The sequence below is a fragment of the Cyprinodon variegatus genome, unplaced genomic scaffold (assembly GCF_000732505.1).
Source record: "Cyprinodon variegatus isolate N-32 unplaced genomic scaffold, C_variegatus-1.0 Scaffold1004, whole genome shotgun sequence".
NCBI classification, from domain to species: Eukaryota; Metazoa; Chordata; class Actinopteri; order Cyprinodontiformes; family Cyprinodontidae; genus Cyprinodon; species Cyprinodon variegatus.
In genome coordinates, this window is record NW_015151457.1 from 233801 (window position 1) to 250415 (window position 16615).

The 16615-nt window shown below is 38.0% G+C and overlaps 1 protein-coding gene across 24 annotated transcripts in view; it reads left to right on the forward strand.

The window, feature by feature from the left end:
- fnbp1 (formin binding protein 1) overlaps positions 1-16615 on the forward strand; it is a 70636-nt gene that overhangs the window by 19101 nt on the left and 34920 nt on the right. For 6 of the 24 annotated variants that reach the window (XM_015399328.1, XM_015399330.1, XM_015399329.1 and 3 more), the window contains exons 1-4: positions 1630-1761; positions 3609-3724; positions 9722-9778; positions 11151-11298. In XM_015399328.1, the coding sequence (XP_015254814.1) occupies positions 1720-1761; positions 3609-3724; positions 9722-9778; positions 11151-11298 (363 nt within the window). In that variant the 5' untranslated portion in view covers positions 1630-1719. Of the gene's footprint in view, positions 1-592; positions 999-1627; positions 1762-3608; positions 3725-9721; positions 9779-11150; positions 11299-16615 lie in introns of those variants that run through there. The other 18 variants (XM_015399336.1, XM_015399338.1, XM_015399324.1 and 15 more) reach the window with 8 other exon arrangements.

Genomic DNA, 16615 nt, shown 5'->3' on the forward strand with positions numbered 1-16615 from the left:
TCTTTTTTTTTTGAAAAAACAAACTTTAAATATATTTTTTTTGCTTACCATCTTTAAAAGAAGACAACTGCGTAATGCACCAATTCCCTGCTTTTATGGTTGTATAGAGTTTTGCTATAGGATATCTATGGTCAGAGAGAGAGAACCTTTGGATTAGTTTAACTACTTTACTGGCTGTAATGGCAGGGGGTTGATGTGATAAGGAGAAAAGTTGTAACTGAATACATACACACAATAACTTCTCATAATGTTTTTTTTACAGCTCCCTCCCTGAGATTCATTAATTAATCATCTGATGTTTCAAGAGTATCTTGGAAATTGCTTCAATGATGGCTTTTCCATTTTACCCCTGCAAGTGCTTCTTGATACATCACCTCACAATGACTCATCACAAACTCAACCAAAAGATTTGTGCCACTTTTTTTTGCTTGATTTTCCACACTTTGGAGAACCTTGCAAACTTTAGGAGGCCCCCAACCCCCAACCAATGTAATCCCCTCATGAGTAATCCCGCCTCTTCTGTCATTCCTGGTCTTTTCAAGCCCCCTCCCTTTGTTTTGCTGCTCTCTCTCACTGTCCTCCTCTCTCATCCCACTTATTCCACCTTACGCCTGATGGAGCATTAAGCCTGCTGCAGGCAGCCGTGGACTCATATTCATTTGCTTGTTGAGCGTCCCAGTCGTGCTTTGGATCTTTCCCTGCATGCAAATGTTATGCTCCTACCAGAAAATCAGGATTTACTTGAACCAGCTGGATAGTTCCTTCTTTATTCGTTGAAGTGGGGGCAGGTCAGGAGACTTTGCTCCCAAAAGAGGCACACTTCTCCTGATCAGCACTTGCTTCCACTTTGGATACCCAGACAAAGGTCTCACGGATGACCTCTCGGATCTAGCTTTAGCTTTTCCACTCGGAGGTTGTGGATTGAATGGGCATTTTCCATAGGCTGGACGTTTCCACGCTGAGAGCCACTGGACAAGATGGTGCCCCTGCAAAAAAGGGTAATTCAAGAAATGTGTGTGGAGGAGTAGTGGAGGTTTTTATTGTGCATGATTTAGCAGCAGTAATGTGAGCTGTCTTTTATTTAGTTTCAGGCTTTTGCTCTGTGGTTGTGATAAAATAAAAAAAGTTTGGGTACTTTACTTCTTAAAAGGAGCATGACATTGGGGACTTAAAAGGAGAGATTTCATAGGTATTCTCTCGCACCAGAGAAAGTTTTGCTTTTATAGTAATTTTCTTGACTAGCTCTTGACTGATAGGAGAAGCCTCTCTTGAACTGGCCTACAATGCAGAATGGAAAGCCCCCCTCGTTCCATTGTTTTCTCTGAGTGCATCAATTGAGAGTCGTCCAGTTCCTGAGTGCTTCATTCGGGGGCGTTGAAGTGATTTGATCACGCCCCATGTGACAAGTTTTTGGATGCAGTAAAGCTCCAAAACGTTACCTTTCAGACTAGCGTGAGTGTTATTAAAAAGCTATTGGGCTGCTGACATTGTTTCACGCTGCTGCAGAGCAAAGCAGTCCTCTTCATTTTTTCATCACCACAACCGCTTCCTGTGTCTCTCATATCTCAAAGCTCTCAAAGCAGGATGCTTGAAGCACTCCTGAATAGTTCTGTTCACTCTTCTTAGAAAATCAATTAGGCTTTCTTCTGGTGCTGCCACCTTCTAAGACCTTCTCCTCCTGCAAGTACTATTAGTTGGACCCAAAGAAGACCAAAAGACATGGTGGAGGAGAGGATGGGGGACTGTTGGAGCCACACCAAGGTTGCTTTTCATTCTCCTTTTTGGTTAGATTGGGTCAACTAAGGGACCGATAATATAGTCTGGGTTTAGATGTGGCATACCGTATGTGTGTGTGTTGATTTACCAGATGAATTGTTTTTCTGTCTTTGCTGAACTGATGACTTTCCCGGCATGACCTTAGCCAAGTCGAGGCTCATTCTTTCCCCCACAACTCACGAGCAACTCTTAAATAATGACTTCAGTCTGAACAGCTGTGTTTGGTTATCAGTGCTGTCGACTGCTGGGGTCTGGTTTTACTATAAGTCTCTGGAACATCCCACTTTTTAGAAATCATATTTGGATCTGCAGGAGAAGTTGCTGGTGAACCTAGTAGCTCTGAGCTTACGGAGAGATGAGTGACTGCTGAGCTGCTTTTCATTGGTGGATGCATTAGGCAGATGTGAATAAACAGGCTATATGCCAGATGATATTGTTTTACCTTATGATCAATTCATAACCAGTGGGAGTTTGGATGGACTGCAGATGATTGGCTAAAGAGTAGCGTTAAAGGGATAGATTTTGGAAGTGAGGTAATGGTTTCCTTTTAGTAGACAGATGTCATATGGCAGAGGAGTTTTTTTTCTTTCTTTTTTTTTTTTTTTAGGAAGGCTAATAAATCATCAGAGCAGAAATACTCACAGCTAGTCATGATGATTTTAGCCATTTAAAAGACGCCATCTTTTCATAACTGTAGGATATGATAAACAGCCATTTTTTTTTCTGTTTACGGCGCTCCAGTATGTTTGTATGTTCCAGTGAAATTTGTCCTGAGAAGCATTCTGGGGCTTTGACTTTAGTTCAAAAAACGTCAAAGTGTGGAATTCAAAGCAAATTATTTGCAGAATTTCATTATGAATTACTAAAAGAAGAGCTTTGTTTGTTTTTTTCAAGTTTTTTGCAGCCAAACAGTGTTAGCAGGTGAAGTTACAGGGGTTGAGACAGAAGGCTATGTTTAGCTGGTTGCAATTTTTATGCTTCGCAGCACTCATATAATTGTTTTATAACCTTTCTGTTTGATTTATTTTTAAGGGCAGATGTGACGTCACACTGTGTTTGGTACTGTGAGAGAGAACACTCGCTGTAAAATCAGGTTTTCCTATTTTAAACCCAAAGGCTAAATGATTATAGCTTTGGTATTTAAGACGTATTATCAGTTATATATCTTCTGCACTTTTTATTTACTAACTGTGGGCGTCATATGTTTTCTATGGAGAAATATGATCCGTCCTGACTCTAAAATTTACATTGTATTATTATTTTCTCTAAATTCAGCACATTCTGTGACAAACAGGTTGAGAGAAAGAATAAAAGAAAGCCTTCTGTTATCTAAGAAGACTTGTTTCAATGTGTTGCAGAAAATAATGTTTCCTTTACAAAAAACATCTAATCTGAATTAATTTTAACATCTTACTGAACCTGAAAAATAAAAGATAAGTTATTTTCTAATCAGTAACCGTGTTCAGGACAAAGACTACTTTGATACAGCAGCGGGGTTGGAAAAAATTCCCGTCCTTGAACGCTTGGATACTGTTAAATTTCAGTCCCGCTAAACAGCTGATTTCTGTTAGACGTTTAATGCAGAATCTTTAAAAAATATATAATTTCTGACTGATTTCTGACTGATTTGTTGAAAATATGCAAAGTTAAGTATCTTTAAAGTCCTGTTTCGTTAGTTGCCTCATTTAATCGTTTCTTAATTGAGGAGAAATGTATACTATGTAGCCTCAAAGCATTTTAACTGCATGGTTTCATCTTGAAACTTGTTTGATGTGGAGTTTTTTTAAAATTTTTTTAATAATAAAGTCATTTCTTCCTCTTGTTCTCAACAGGATCAGTTTGATAACTTGGAGAAGCATACACAGTGGGGGATCGAGTTTGTGGAAAAGTACAACAAATTTGTGAAGGAGCGATCAGAGATTGAAGTCAACTATGCAAAGCAAATTAGGTGAGTTATTGGAGTTCATTTTTGAAACTTTATTGATCGGACATTAGAGAAATTTACCACTAAATTTAATCCATTCCCTTGGGGAGCAGTGCGCTGCCATCGTGGGGAGCCCGTGGAGCAATCGGGGGTTAAGGGTCTTGCTCAAGGACCCAGAGTGGCAGTCTGAGGGAGTGGGGCTCAAACTCAAAACCTCTGGATCCTTTTTGTCCGTCAGAAGGATTTGGGACACGCCCCCAAATCGATCATAAAATACAGTTTTAAAACCTTTTCAATGAGCATATGTTTTTAAAAAATATATTTAAGGTAACATAAAACCAGGTGACAAAATACAGTGCATGTTTTTTTTCTTCCACTGCGGTTTTAGCTTGCGCTGATATCAGCAATCACATCACATGTGATTGAATTGGAGGCAACTGCAGGATTTCCTTTCTTTCATATTCACATCAAACTTTACAGGCTGCTTTTAAGGTGTCTCCTGAATTGGGTCTAATTGAACACCTCTAAACCTACAGCTCGATTAGAGTAAATGTGAAATTTTTAGTTTTAGACGAAGTTGATAGATCTGATAAGTTGCTAAAACTTAAGATTTATTAAGAATTATTTAGCAACTAACTAAGCTAACTGGCTCCCACATGTGCATCACTCTGGATGTGTGTTTTTAACATTAGAGCCTTTATCGATGCTAGTGCCTTTGTGGCCTAATTTCTGTGCAACGCTGTTTCCTACATAGTGAAAAGAAAAGAGACTCAACACATTCCAATATGCTAGGTTTTGCAAGTGTTTTTATCCCAGTTTGTTTCTGGAGTGCAACTTTGTCAGTTTCATATTTTGTATTTTAGACTGCATACAACCACAGCGAATGTGTAGAGCCAATGAAATAATTCAGCGAGGATGTCTGCTCGACTTCCCTTTCCATCTGTCGAGCTGCATCTCTGTCTGCCTCTTTCCTGCTCCTCTGAATGTGAAGCTCTGTGATGTCACTGGCTCGAGCTTGAGGCAAAAAGGAAGTCAGATTGTGGGGGGTGGGGGTGGGGCTTGGGTTTCCATAGTGATAACAAGGTATCGGCATTATCAACCCCAGGTCTGACCCAGATTTTTTTAATATTTTTTTAATTCCACCAACCACATGTGTCGGCTCCTCCTCCTCCCATTCCCTCGTCACTCACTCTGTTGTGGTACAGTCAGTGATTTTCAAAGGCAGTTTTTGGAGCATGAGAAGTGCTGCTCTGGGAGGATCCATCTCCTCAGGCCTCCTGCAGCTCAGCCTGCTACAGAGGGAGATACTCCCCTAAATCCGCATCTTCATCCTTAAAGAGGATGGTCAATATGGCTAATGCCCTAAGCATTTACTTTAACCTTCCTATTTCAGAATGAAGCTCTAATACTGTGACAGGATTTATCCGAACAAAATAACTTCAGGAAAAAGCTCTGGTTAAGACCCTTTTTTGCAACGTTCCTCTTTAGGTAATAAGCATAACTTTGTTTGTGTTTAGTTAAATGCTTTCTTTAAGCACTCATCCCTCTATAAGGCTATGGATGAACAATAATTCAACCTTTTTTTGTGTTTGCTTGTCGTTATATTTCTGTTTATGCTTTTTATCCTTTATGTTATATCAGCTACATTTTTAGAAGCAAACTAGTTTAATAATCTCTAATCAAGTCCAAGTGTTTTTATCCATGATATGTCCAGAGTAGTTACAGAACAGTATCCTTAAAACCTTTCCACAATGCTCTCTGATCAACACAAAGTAATAGTAAAAAGGATCCTCCTTTGCATGTTTAGGTATAGTGTGAAGTGCATTTTCAAGTCTTTTGCAGGTTCTAAATGGTTTTCTAACAGGGTTGCAATTATTTTAGCTTCTTGTCTTCTCATCAACTTTAAAAAAGCCTTCAATTTCTTGTTTACATTTTTCAGACTATGGATTGCTCTATGGGATGCACAGAGGTCAGTTTTAGTTTTATAGTCTTACCCTCCTTTAAAAGTCTCCATAACTCTTGTGTTCCTTAGTCGTCATGACGCCTTTTGTTTCTGATTATCATTAAGAGACATCCGATGCCCTCACAGGACACTTGAATCGTTTACAGAGATTGAATCACACCAAGGTGTGCTCTGTTTACTAGTTGTCTAAAAGCCATTTTGTTGCAGTAAGTGGTATCACTCTAAAGGAGATCAATGGGAGTCCATTTAGCAATTATCAGTTTTATGTGTTAAAAGAAAATATCACATATTACTTTGTTTATAAGGTCAAAACGTTTTCCTAATAATAATATTTGCTGGGTGTTGTAGGGGGGTGAAGGTAATTGAATAACACTGCAAACATTGCAGAACAAAGCCATACCTTATTGCAGCTCCGATTTTGGCCTCTTGTTGGATTGGACATAATTCAATCAGTGTGTTGAGCTCATCTCACCACTGTAGGTTTAATAAACTTTCTCCACAGATGGAGCGGATGTTTTCCTCCATTTCTGCTTATACAAAGGGGCCAGCTGTCTAACTGTGTCTGTTATTAAGCCCATCTTCGCATAAACATGCGTTTGTGCTCATTGGCAGAGCACAAAGGCAGAGCACAGAGGTGACTAAATTGAGGAATATTTTGGACATAGAGGAAGTCTTGAATCAGAGTTTCCAGTTGCACTCAACACATTGTCTTCTGGCGCCACTTTGTCATACCTAAGAACTAATTATCCTTTCTAATCAACTTAGTCCATGAGATCCGGTTTAATCTACTGACCACACTCACACCAAAAGAAACATAGAGCTCTTAGATCTAATAAACTAATGGAGCTGGGCCTTTGATCATTTTCTTTTGTCTCTGGTCTGTGTTGTTGGGCAGATTTCCTTGACTGAGGTGAACTTTCTTAACACAACTGATATACTGGTATATCTCAGTTTGAACAAGATAAAATTCGTATTGTCTTCAGACGTAGTTAGTTCATAGAAAGTTCCATTTGCTAACTCACTTCTCTAACTCACTCAGTCAACTAAATAGTTAGAACTCATATAGTCAGCTGGGGTTTATTTAGTTGCAAAGGGAAAATAGAAAAAAAGACACATGAGATGCTATATAGTAGACAGAATGATTGAGACAAACTGTGACCGATCAATAATTCAAAAGGCCAAAAGAACTGTGTCGGTTATGATAGACTAAAAATTGATCCGCAGTTCTAGAAACGAGACCTGCAATCTGAAATTATGTTTTATAAGCTAAAAACCTATTTTTAAGAAAAATCTCATCAATTAAATGTTTTAAAAGCTTCAACACTTTTGCACCCTATTACCATACCAACTACACACTCCTCTAATCCATGATTAATCCTCTTCTATTGCATCGGTGTAAACAAGCACAATGCTTCAGTCCAGTCTGTGCAGCCCAGTGCTTTAATACCTCCTCCTCCCCCAAATTCGAGTCTGGCATAATCCACGATAAAGCTGGAATAAAGTCCAAATAACAAAAGAACTGCTGTGCAAGTGTTATACATTAAGTACTTCTTTATATTTTTAATACATTTATGTGTATGTCATTTTTTTATTGACTACTCAATGCAATACAAAGTAGCATTGTGTCATGCATTAAAAATACATTTTAAAGGAACATTTTACATTTTCAGAGGTTTGTTAAATGCAGTTAAACTGTACAGGAGTATAGTTTAACCCATATCTCTGTTCACGTGATGAACGTGAATAAATACTAACCAGTGCTATAATTAGATACTGGGGGTGAGAAGCACAGAGAGCAAGACACAGATCTGCCTAGCAACAGCTCAAAACACCACTGGGGAGTCAAAGCGTGGGGGGATGCTAGCAGAGGGAAGTAGATGGAGCGCTCTGCCCAACATGTAGTTTTTCCAACCCATGCATCATTTATTTAAGTAGGAGGTATGGATTCTTTATTTTAGAACGCCAAGGCAGAAGTGTTTATAATCCTTTATTGATTAATGTGCTGTAAAAGAGATAACGGTCAATTTTATCAGTTCTTTGCATGCTGCGGGAACAAATGTTGGAAAGAATGCCAATATGCAAAGTAATATGGAGTGTGATTTTAGGGCTTTGATTTGATGCAGTCGGTGAATTAATATAGGTGTTTTATGACACCTCTGGTAGACAAATGCATCCATTTACTGCAGCAGGAAGATCTCACACTGCAAAATGTAGAAAAAAACACTTTAATTTAGGGACATTCTTTCACTGAGAAGGTAAAATCCATAAAATCTATAGAACCATTTTTTGTAAGTTGGACTATACTTTTTCACTTCATGATCTGTTTATAATTGTATTATTAATATCTATTACAGTGTTTGCATTGGCGTTATTTTATTTTCATTATGAAGCATTCCGTTAGAATAGGTTTGAGATAACATTGGACATTTATCTTTAAAAATTTTATGCTCGCTTGAAGATTTTTGGACTTTTTATTTCAAATGAGCTAAGAGGAAAAGCGAATCACATTTGACGAATAAGTTCTTATTTAGTGAACGTTACCACAGCTTCTTCTAAAGTGTCAGTTGCTTCCCAATGTGTTACAATGTCCTTTCTTAACACCAACGCTGGGTGACATCGCAAAACCAAATAAAACTCACCCCACATGAACACATTCCAGAAAACATCTCTCCATTTTCCTCAGATGAATGCTCAGTGCTGGTTTGTAACCTCTGCTTCTTGTTTATTACAGAAATATTTCTTTTTTTAGCCTGGTTAGTTTGTTTCAAACCAGTAGATGGTTAATTTATCTTATCTCTTTGTTTTGCAATAAAAAAAATGCTTTTAATTTCCTTGGCAGTTGGATGGAAACATAACATGTAATTTTAAAGTCCTAGGATATTACTTTGAAATCATGAAAAAGGATTATTTCTATTAAAAAAGACTAATCAGAATATACCTTTCAAGTAAGGAAGACATTTGATCCTCAATTAAAGGAAACAGGAACATAGATACAGCTCTAAGCTTTCCCTCATTGAGAGAGGGGTTGCAATTGTTTAACTGTGTCAATGCAAGGCTTTTTTTTTTTTAGTATAAGAAAAGGAAACCTTGGGTTTGAAAAACACTTTGAAAATTTTAACTAAAATTTACGGTTATTTTGACACCTAATTGGCACACTTATTAAACAAACTTTACATTGAGCTGCTTTTGCAGCTTTGCAACCAGCTGCAACCACTGTATCAAACGCATCTGAGGCATAAATAGTGGCTGATTAGCATGTTTCGTATCTATCTTTAAGCAAACACATTTTTTTACAGTTGTGTTTACCCAAAAGGCCGTGTTGTGAAGTTGATTTAAAGTGGGCTGAGATCTAAAAAGGTAGACCTTTTTCTATGTGTGATTATGCAGCTGTAACATAGGAAACGTTTATTTTAAAAGTGCCAATGAATGTAGAACATGTTGCCTTTCTTGTGACTGTGGCTGTCCTTGTTTTCTTTGAGAGCAGGTTATTTGGGCAGTGTAAACACACAACTGTTCTCCCCATCCATCAGAGTACGTTAAACCATAGTATGCATTGCTGATAGACCAGTTGGGCGGTGTTTGTGTTGTATGTCTAAATAAAAGGTCTCGTCACTTAATAAAACATAGCCTACAGTTCGACATGTGGAGGTTTGAAAAGGACAATGAGAGACGTCACTGTGATGACAGCAGAATTCAAGCAGCTTTAATTCATCACAGATGGCACAACAGCATATTTATTTGGTCTGTTCACAAGCTGCTTTACTCTGCGTTTCATTTTGTTTATATTCCTCGCTCCAATGTTATTTTACAGATGTACAGCGGTTTGAGAGAAAGTTTTCTGGGATCATGCTCTGCGTTCACCCTTCTGTTGGCATGGATTTATGACACCAAGGGATAAAAACAAATGTGAATGAAGTGGAGTAGTAGCAAATGCTCTGCAGGATGGGTTTAAATGGGCGGGGTCAGAGAATCTTGGTGGGAACGGTGTCTGCAGACTGTGCTATTTGTAAAGACATGGTGAGAAACATCTAACAAGGCTGAACTTTTTGTCGTCACAGGAATCTTTCAAAGAAATATCAACCCAAGAAGAATTCACGGGAAGAAGAAGAGAGCAAGTAAGTTAAAGCATCGTGTGACAGAAAGTATTAAAACCCTTTGAATTATTTTCAGGCAGCTAAGCTAGAGTTTGACCTTAACAGGTTTTCTAAAGGCCAATGATGACCCTCAGTTTAACTGATCCTCATAAAATGGTTTAGTGGTAACAAATGTTACTCGAGTTTAAGTTTAAACAAAAAAGAAAAACTTACTGATAAATCAAACAACATATTAGCAATAGATATCAGATGAAAGGGAGAAGCAATACGTGCACTTCAAGTGATTGTAAGGGATGGCTCCTGAATGGACTAATGAATTGGCCAAAACATGCACGTATCAGCCGATCGAAGGAAAACCGTGCATTACTTTATATTTTTAGCAAACAGAAATCTGAAAATTGTAGCCTGCAATAAATATTCAGCGCCTTTTAGTCTGTTACCAGGTCTATCATGAGTCAAGAGGCCCATGGTGACTTTGGAGGAGCTACTGAGCTCCAAAGCACAGGGAGAAATGTGTGTCAAAAAGTCATCCATGTTGAAGATATCCACTGAAAAACATGCTAAGTGTAGGTGGCTAAATATAAATGTGTGCCACACTTTTCAGCTTTTTTTTTCTTTCAAGCATCTTGAAAATCATATTTGTTTTTATATTTAAAAAAGAAACAGAATGTGAATGTGGGCCCTAACCCCTATATAGAGCACTCTGTAGGGGTTACGCCATTTTTTTTTAGGGATGTCCGAATGTCTAGTGCTTATATATATCCCAGAATGCTTTGCAAGAGCCCCCTTGCCAAGCCTGATGTGGTTTTATTGGGTGGGAACAAAAATGTTGCAGGAGCCAGAGTAGTGTGACCACAGAAGAGTGTAAAGCAGTGGTCATCTGTCTAAACGGTCAGTTAACTGAGAGCACTATAAAGTCCACTATATAGTCCCTACAATATATAGTGATTGAGGGGTCACACATTTGCAGACAGCCTGTCCTACTTTGCCTCGGTCTCTTAATTTTGAGATAAAGTGCCTTGGTTTTAGTTATTTCTTCCACTAAAGAGGAAAAAAGTAAGCTACTTTTGCATGGAATTGTAAAGTTCCATATTAGGTCAAAAGTTTGGAATGAATAAAAACACTCAGCTGGTCAACATGTTTCATCCAAATAAGAGAAAAGATAAGAATCATTTTGAACCTGTTTCCTTAATTCTGCAGACGACACTCCGTGTCAATATGAAATGGAAACTTTGCTGTAGTATAAGATGTAATTTAGAAAGTTTCAAACCATTTCCTCTAATATCAAACTGTTCCTTTTAGATGTTCCCTTTTTCAGAACACAAATGTCTTTCTGATGAAATCCAAACTCCTACTCCAGTTTCCTGAGTTTCTTTCCCTTTTCTCCACCCAGGTACACCTTCTGTCGAGCCTTCTTCACGACCCTTAATGAGCTGAACGACTACGCGGGTCAGCACGAGGTCATAGCGGAGAACCTGACCTCCCAAATCATCTCCGAGCTAACGCGCTATCTGCAGGAGCTGAAGGCTGAGAGAAAATCGGTGAGGAGGTTTTATGTTGTGGTTTCTCTTAATGTTAAGATCGACATGGGAGTTATTTAAATCACACGTGGCTTAAAAATAAACTCCCTCCCCCCCTCCATGTTTAGGTCACTGTGAATAAAGATCGTGTAGATAGACAATCACTTAGCAGAAGTGTGGAAGCTGACTCATAGGGTCCTGCTTTTAAAACAGAATTGTTGTCTAATAATATATATATTCAACCTCTTTTAGACCATCCATTTATCAAAATTAGCCGACTTGAATAATCTATCAAGTGCTCTGACCCAGCATAAGGAGTAGATTACACTATGGCGGACATTAAAAACTGCAGAATTAATAGAGGAACACTAAGAAAGAGAAGCACCAGTTTGGAAAAAGCCTTTTCTCAAAACAAATTTTTATCTTTGAAGACCAATTCAGGGAACTAGACTGAAAAACCTTTGTTGCTCAAAGGCACATTGATGTGACTGTTTTCTTAGTATTACCTCATTTGCATTTGCATCAAGGAAGATGCAGTTGCTCTGTCTTGAAATGGGGAGCTATGATAATCCCCACCCTTTCTCTCTCTCTCTTTTTTTATTTATTTTGAGTTGCATCTCGTGTGAAGGCAAAAGGGGATTTCCAGCCCATCTGAGGGGGAATCCTCCAGGCTTAGATTAGCCTGGCATAGCTATGATCTGATACTGTATTAACAGTTGTATTTTGTCACAGAGAATCCTTTGATAGAGCTTGCATGCTGCAGGAAATCACTTTTTAAATAACTTTCCTGCTAATATCCGTTGACATTTCTCCTGTTTCATTTTTTAAATACTTTTAAATCCAAATCCATCTTTTCAGTGCCTTCTCCTCTTATTATTGCAACGAAAAGACATAGAAATAGTCTATTTATCTGCATAGAAAGATTAGCAATTGTCCCTATAGCAGTCTGACACATCAAATCTTATAACAACATCCATAATATATGATGTGTTAACCTAATAATGAAGACTACACACCAGATATATTGGCTATTTTTGGAGTTCCTCTCCATAGAGACAGAAAAAAGTCACAAATCTCACTGAGACGAGTTTAAATAATTCAAATGGTAAAATGGAAGATTCTCGTAGCTTTGAAAATTCTAACTAAAACCTGAACACTGCATGATTCTTGCAGCTGATGCTGTTTTTAGAGCATCATGTGTTTTGTTTCAGCTGTATTGATTCGGTCGGCCGAGGTTTAACGCAGACATTAAGCCTATAATTTCTCTGTCACACTCAGAACAGTGTCCTTTCAGAGCAAACATTTGTCCCGGCATTTCAAAGACATGTTGACCACCAATGAATGGTATCATGTTGAAAAGGCTATTGAGAACAGGAAGTCCCTGTAATTCGTAAAAGGCTTTGCCTGATTATAGATCATAAAGAAAACAGTAGATTTTACAGTCAGTGCATTCATGTTAAAGTAGAGAAAGTGGTAATGTGACCCTGAATGGTGGTTTTAAAACAGTCACGCTTTGTGTTCTCAGCTTCCTTCATTTCACTGGTTTCCTTTTTTACCCCACCCCCTTCCACTGATATTCAAGTATGATGAAGCCCTACTGGTGTTTTCCTGGGTGTACATGTCAGGCACAGCTGTATAGGCCGACTCAGACAGCTGGATTAGCGCTCCAAAGACCAGCCCTCTGTTGGCTCTACAGGCTGCTTGTTGGGCAGGTTTAATCTACATCACAAGAATCTAAGGAGCAATATTACCTCATTAATTTCCCAGGCAACGTTGTTGTGTAACTATCCCTACTCCTTTCTTTTGTTTCACAAAGTTGACCTCCTGCTAAGCTTGCTAAGTTTGAGCTAAGATGGAGAAATATTTTATGAAAGAGAACTTTATAGCTCAGTCTGTTGTAGATTTACAGCTTAAATCGATAATGGTTTTTCTTTGTAATGCAATGGTTACTGGTCTCATGCATCCCATTGCAGAAGTGGTGAGGTTAATATGGGATGAAGAGCATATAAGTCCTATTGGACTGTTGTGCTGAGGAATCATATTAAGGTGTTCAGTCAGCATCCTGCTGACCTTCCTGTGGCTTAGTTGTCTTCTCTAATAAGGACAGATAAAGACCCTCGAACAGTTTGGACGACCTCCCGGTCCGACACATCTTGCTGGTTCTAATAATGTGATTTCGAAATTTAGACTTTTACCTGTCCAATACCAACCTGACTCATTTTATCTAATGTCACAGAGTCCAACTCAAAAAATAATGTCTCTCTTAGGCTGGGCATACACCCCACGATATTTTCTTGTATTTTATTCATCTACAGTTCAGAGTGTAGGATGAAGCTGCGTCGTTTAAAAGTCTTATAATCTAAGATCCGACGCTCTGATGCGATCTAACTGCTCACAGTGCATGTCCAAAAAAACACACGTCACCGCTGACAGATGGCGCTGGTCAGACTCATCAATCTGGAAGAGGGAGAAGGAGAAGAAGAAGAAGGAGAAGTCCCTTGTTTGCATATGCGCAGTGCATGAGGTTCTGGTAAATCGGCTCAAAGACGCTCGTTGCTCTGCTTCAACAGGGCTGGTTGATTTTCAAACATGTTTGATTTTTTTCCCAACCCTACGATTCCTGATCGGGAGTTGGTCGTGAGAGGCCAATCGCCCTTCCTTACCCCCATATACTACACAACGCACGATGAGGCAGAAAGACTCTCCCACAACTTGTCACGTATCCTCACTAATCGGCCCAAATAAGGGAAAAAAATCGCACAGTGTATGCCCAGCCTTGTACATATTCTAACAGTAACATTTATACATTGTCCAAACTGACCTTAAACATATGCTATATCTTCTTCAGCTAATATTTCTCATCTCTAAAACAAACTTTTCTAGCATTGATAATGATAATTTTATGTAAAGTAATTGAATTTTGTGCCAGGCTATTAGCTAGGTTATTAGCATGTTATTATTATCATTTTTAACTTTTTAAACTATTTTCAGCTTAAAGCTACAGTGTGTAATAATTACAGGGATATACAGTCAGAAATGTAATATATTATACATAACTATGTTATTTATCATCATCTACGAGCTCAGCCTCTTAACCTTAATATTTGCGTTGCCTTAGAATTCGTTATTTATAATTACATAGGAGCGGGTCTCGCAGCCATGGAGGCAGACATCTTTGCGCTACGGCAGCGCAGAGACAACAAACTAGCGATTGAGAGATCGCCCATTACGCACGAAAGTAACTACGGCAAGTTGAGAGAGATGAACTGAGACGGTACTGAACAATAGATGGCAGTATTATGCCTGAGAATACTATCTGTAAAATTATCTATGTAAACAAACCTCATCACTTGAGAAGGTAGGTGATGCGGACGTCGTGGAAGACATTTTGTCCCGTAACGCTCGCCTTACTGTTGGGGGGAGAAGCGGTGGGGGGGAGATGTTCATGTTGCTGCGGTATGCAGTCTGGACGTTAGATGTCGCTAAAAATTACACACTGTAGCTTTAACTATGGTTCCAGTTAATTATCTGTGGAACTTGGCTGTCATAAAATCCTTGCTTGACATTGAACATTATAAAATAAAAGGCTTTTGTTTCAGTTGATTTCTGTAAAAAAATCCTTAAGTACCGAACATAGGTGGGCTTCCTTACATAGGCATAGATTTCAACATGAAGAGCAAACAGATTTTTAAACTGCCAGAGGGGATATGCCACAAAGAGGTCTATTTAACTTTGCACATTTTCTAAAAGTAGGGCAATCAAGATGTGTTGGTTTAGGGGGGTAAAACTATAAGTGCTGCTGATTTAGCACATAGAAACCACAGCAGCATCAGGAATCATCAGGAAGTTTTCTTAAGCAAACGATTCCAGTACTGATTATTCAAAGACAATCTTTCGGTTGAGACGCACCTAATATGGAAAAACGATACGAAATAAGTTGAATTCTTACAGTTTTAATTAGTAGAGAAAAATACAACTTTCCCATAAGCTACTATTACTCCACTTTCTGTGGCCTAGATACAGATATATAGTACATGCAGGCTAAGAGGAAACTAAGGCTATAAGAAGCTTTTTCTACATCCTAACATAGAGACTACTTTCACATTTTAATTTAAGCTGAGTTTGGTACATTGTTCAGATTTAACAGCCACACTATTGCACGCAGGTCCATGTTTCTGAATGGAGGTGGAAATTCTTATGAAGCAAGTCCAGTTAATGATTGACTAACTTGTTAACTGAACCCAAAACAGCAAGTGTGCTACATAGAAAAAGCACTTTCCTTTCTCTCAGATGTGTCAGATGGCAAAAAATATGTTGCTACATTCAGTTTTGTTTTGAATAAAGCCTGCTGCAAAGTTTATAGATCCCTGTAGAACAGGAAAGGAATGAAGAACTAGAAATGGGTTAGCATCTTCTTCTGTTTAACTTCTTAATAAGAGCAAAAATAGCAGCAACAACAAAAAACATAACAAAAAGAAATTATGTGGAATCAAGCAGTAAATGTTTGGTTAGTATTGGTACCAGATATCATGATTTTAAAACTCTCCAGATCTAAGGCTGTCTTAATAACACTAACAGATTTTTTTTTTTTTTCAAAGTTGCCTTTTTTTTTGTTTCATGTATAAAAAAGGAAAGGTTTACTTCAGACCTGACATTCTGAGCATTTGAGATTTTAAACCTTGGACTATTGTTGAAACAGTTAATCGGATTAATAAATTATTGAAATAATCGTCAACTAATTTAGTAATCGATTAATCGCTAACTGGAATACAGAGACTGTAAAGCCAAATGCCTTTACCTGAGAGAGCAACCAACTTAGAGCAGTACTTACTATATCAAAATTGTAAAATATATATATATATATATAAATATTTTGCATTTAAGATAAAAAAAAATGTCATTCATTATGCTCTATAGAGAAATCACAGGTGTAAAAGTTTTAGTTTTACTGGTTTAATTTATTTTTTTTTATTCTTCTCCAAGCAACCTTTGGCTATCAGATTATTAATTGATTAATGGAAAAAATAATCGACACAATAATCGATTTGCAAAATCTTTAGTTGCAGCCCTACAATGGATGATGAAATTCAGTCCAGAGTTGTTTAAAAACACACTTAAATGCTCCTTTATTGTAGCTGTGAGTAAAATCCATTAATAAGAAACAAATTTCAGCACCATAGACAACAGAAATCTACCTACTGTTCATGTATCATTTCAGGAAGCTTTTTTGGGTGTGCTTGTGGGACCCTCCCTAGATGTTGTTGCCCTGGGTTGAGAGACACACCCCCCATTAAAAACATAATTAGATGAATATATTTTACTTTAATTAGTTGGTTAT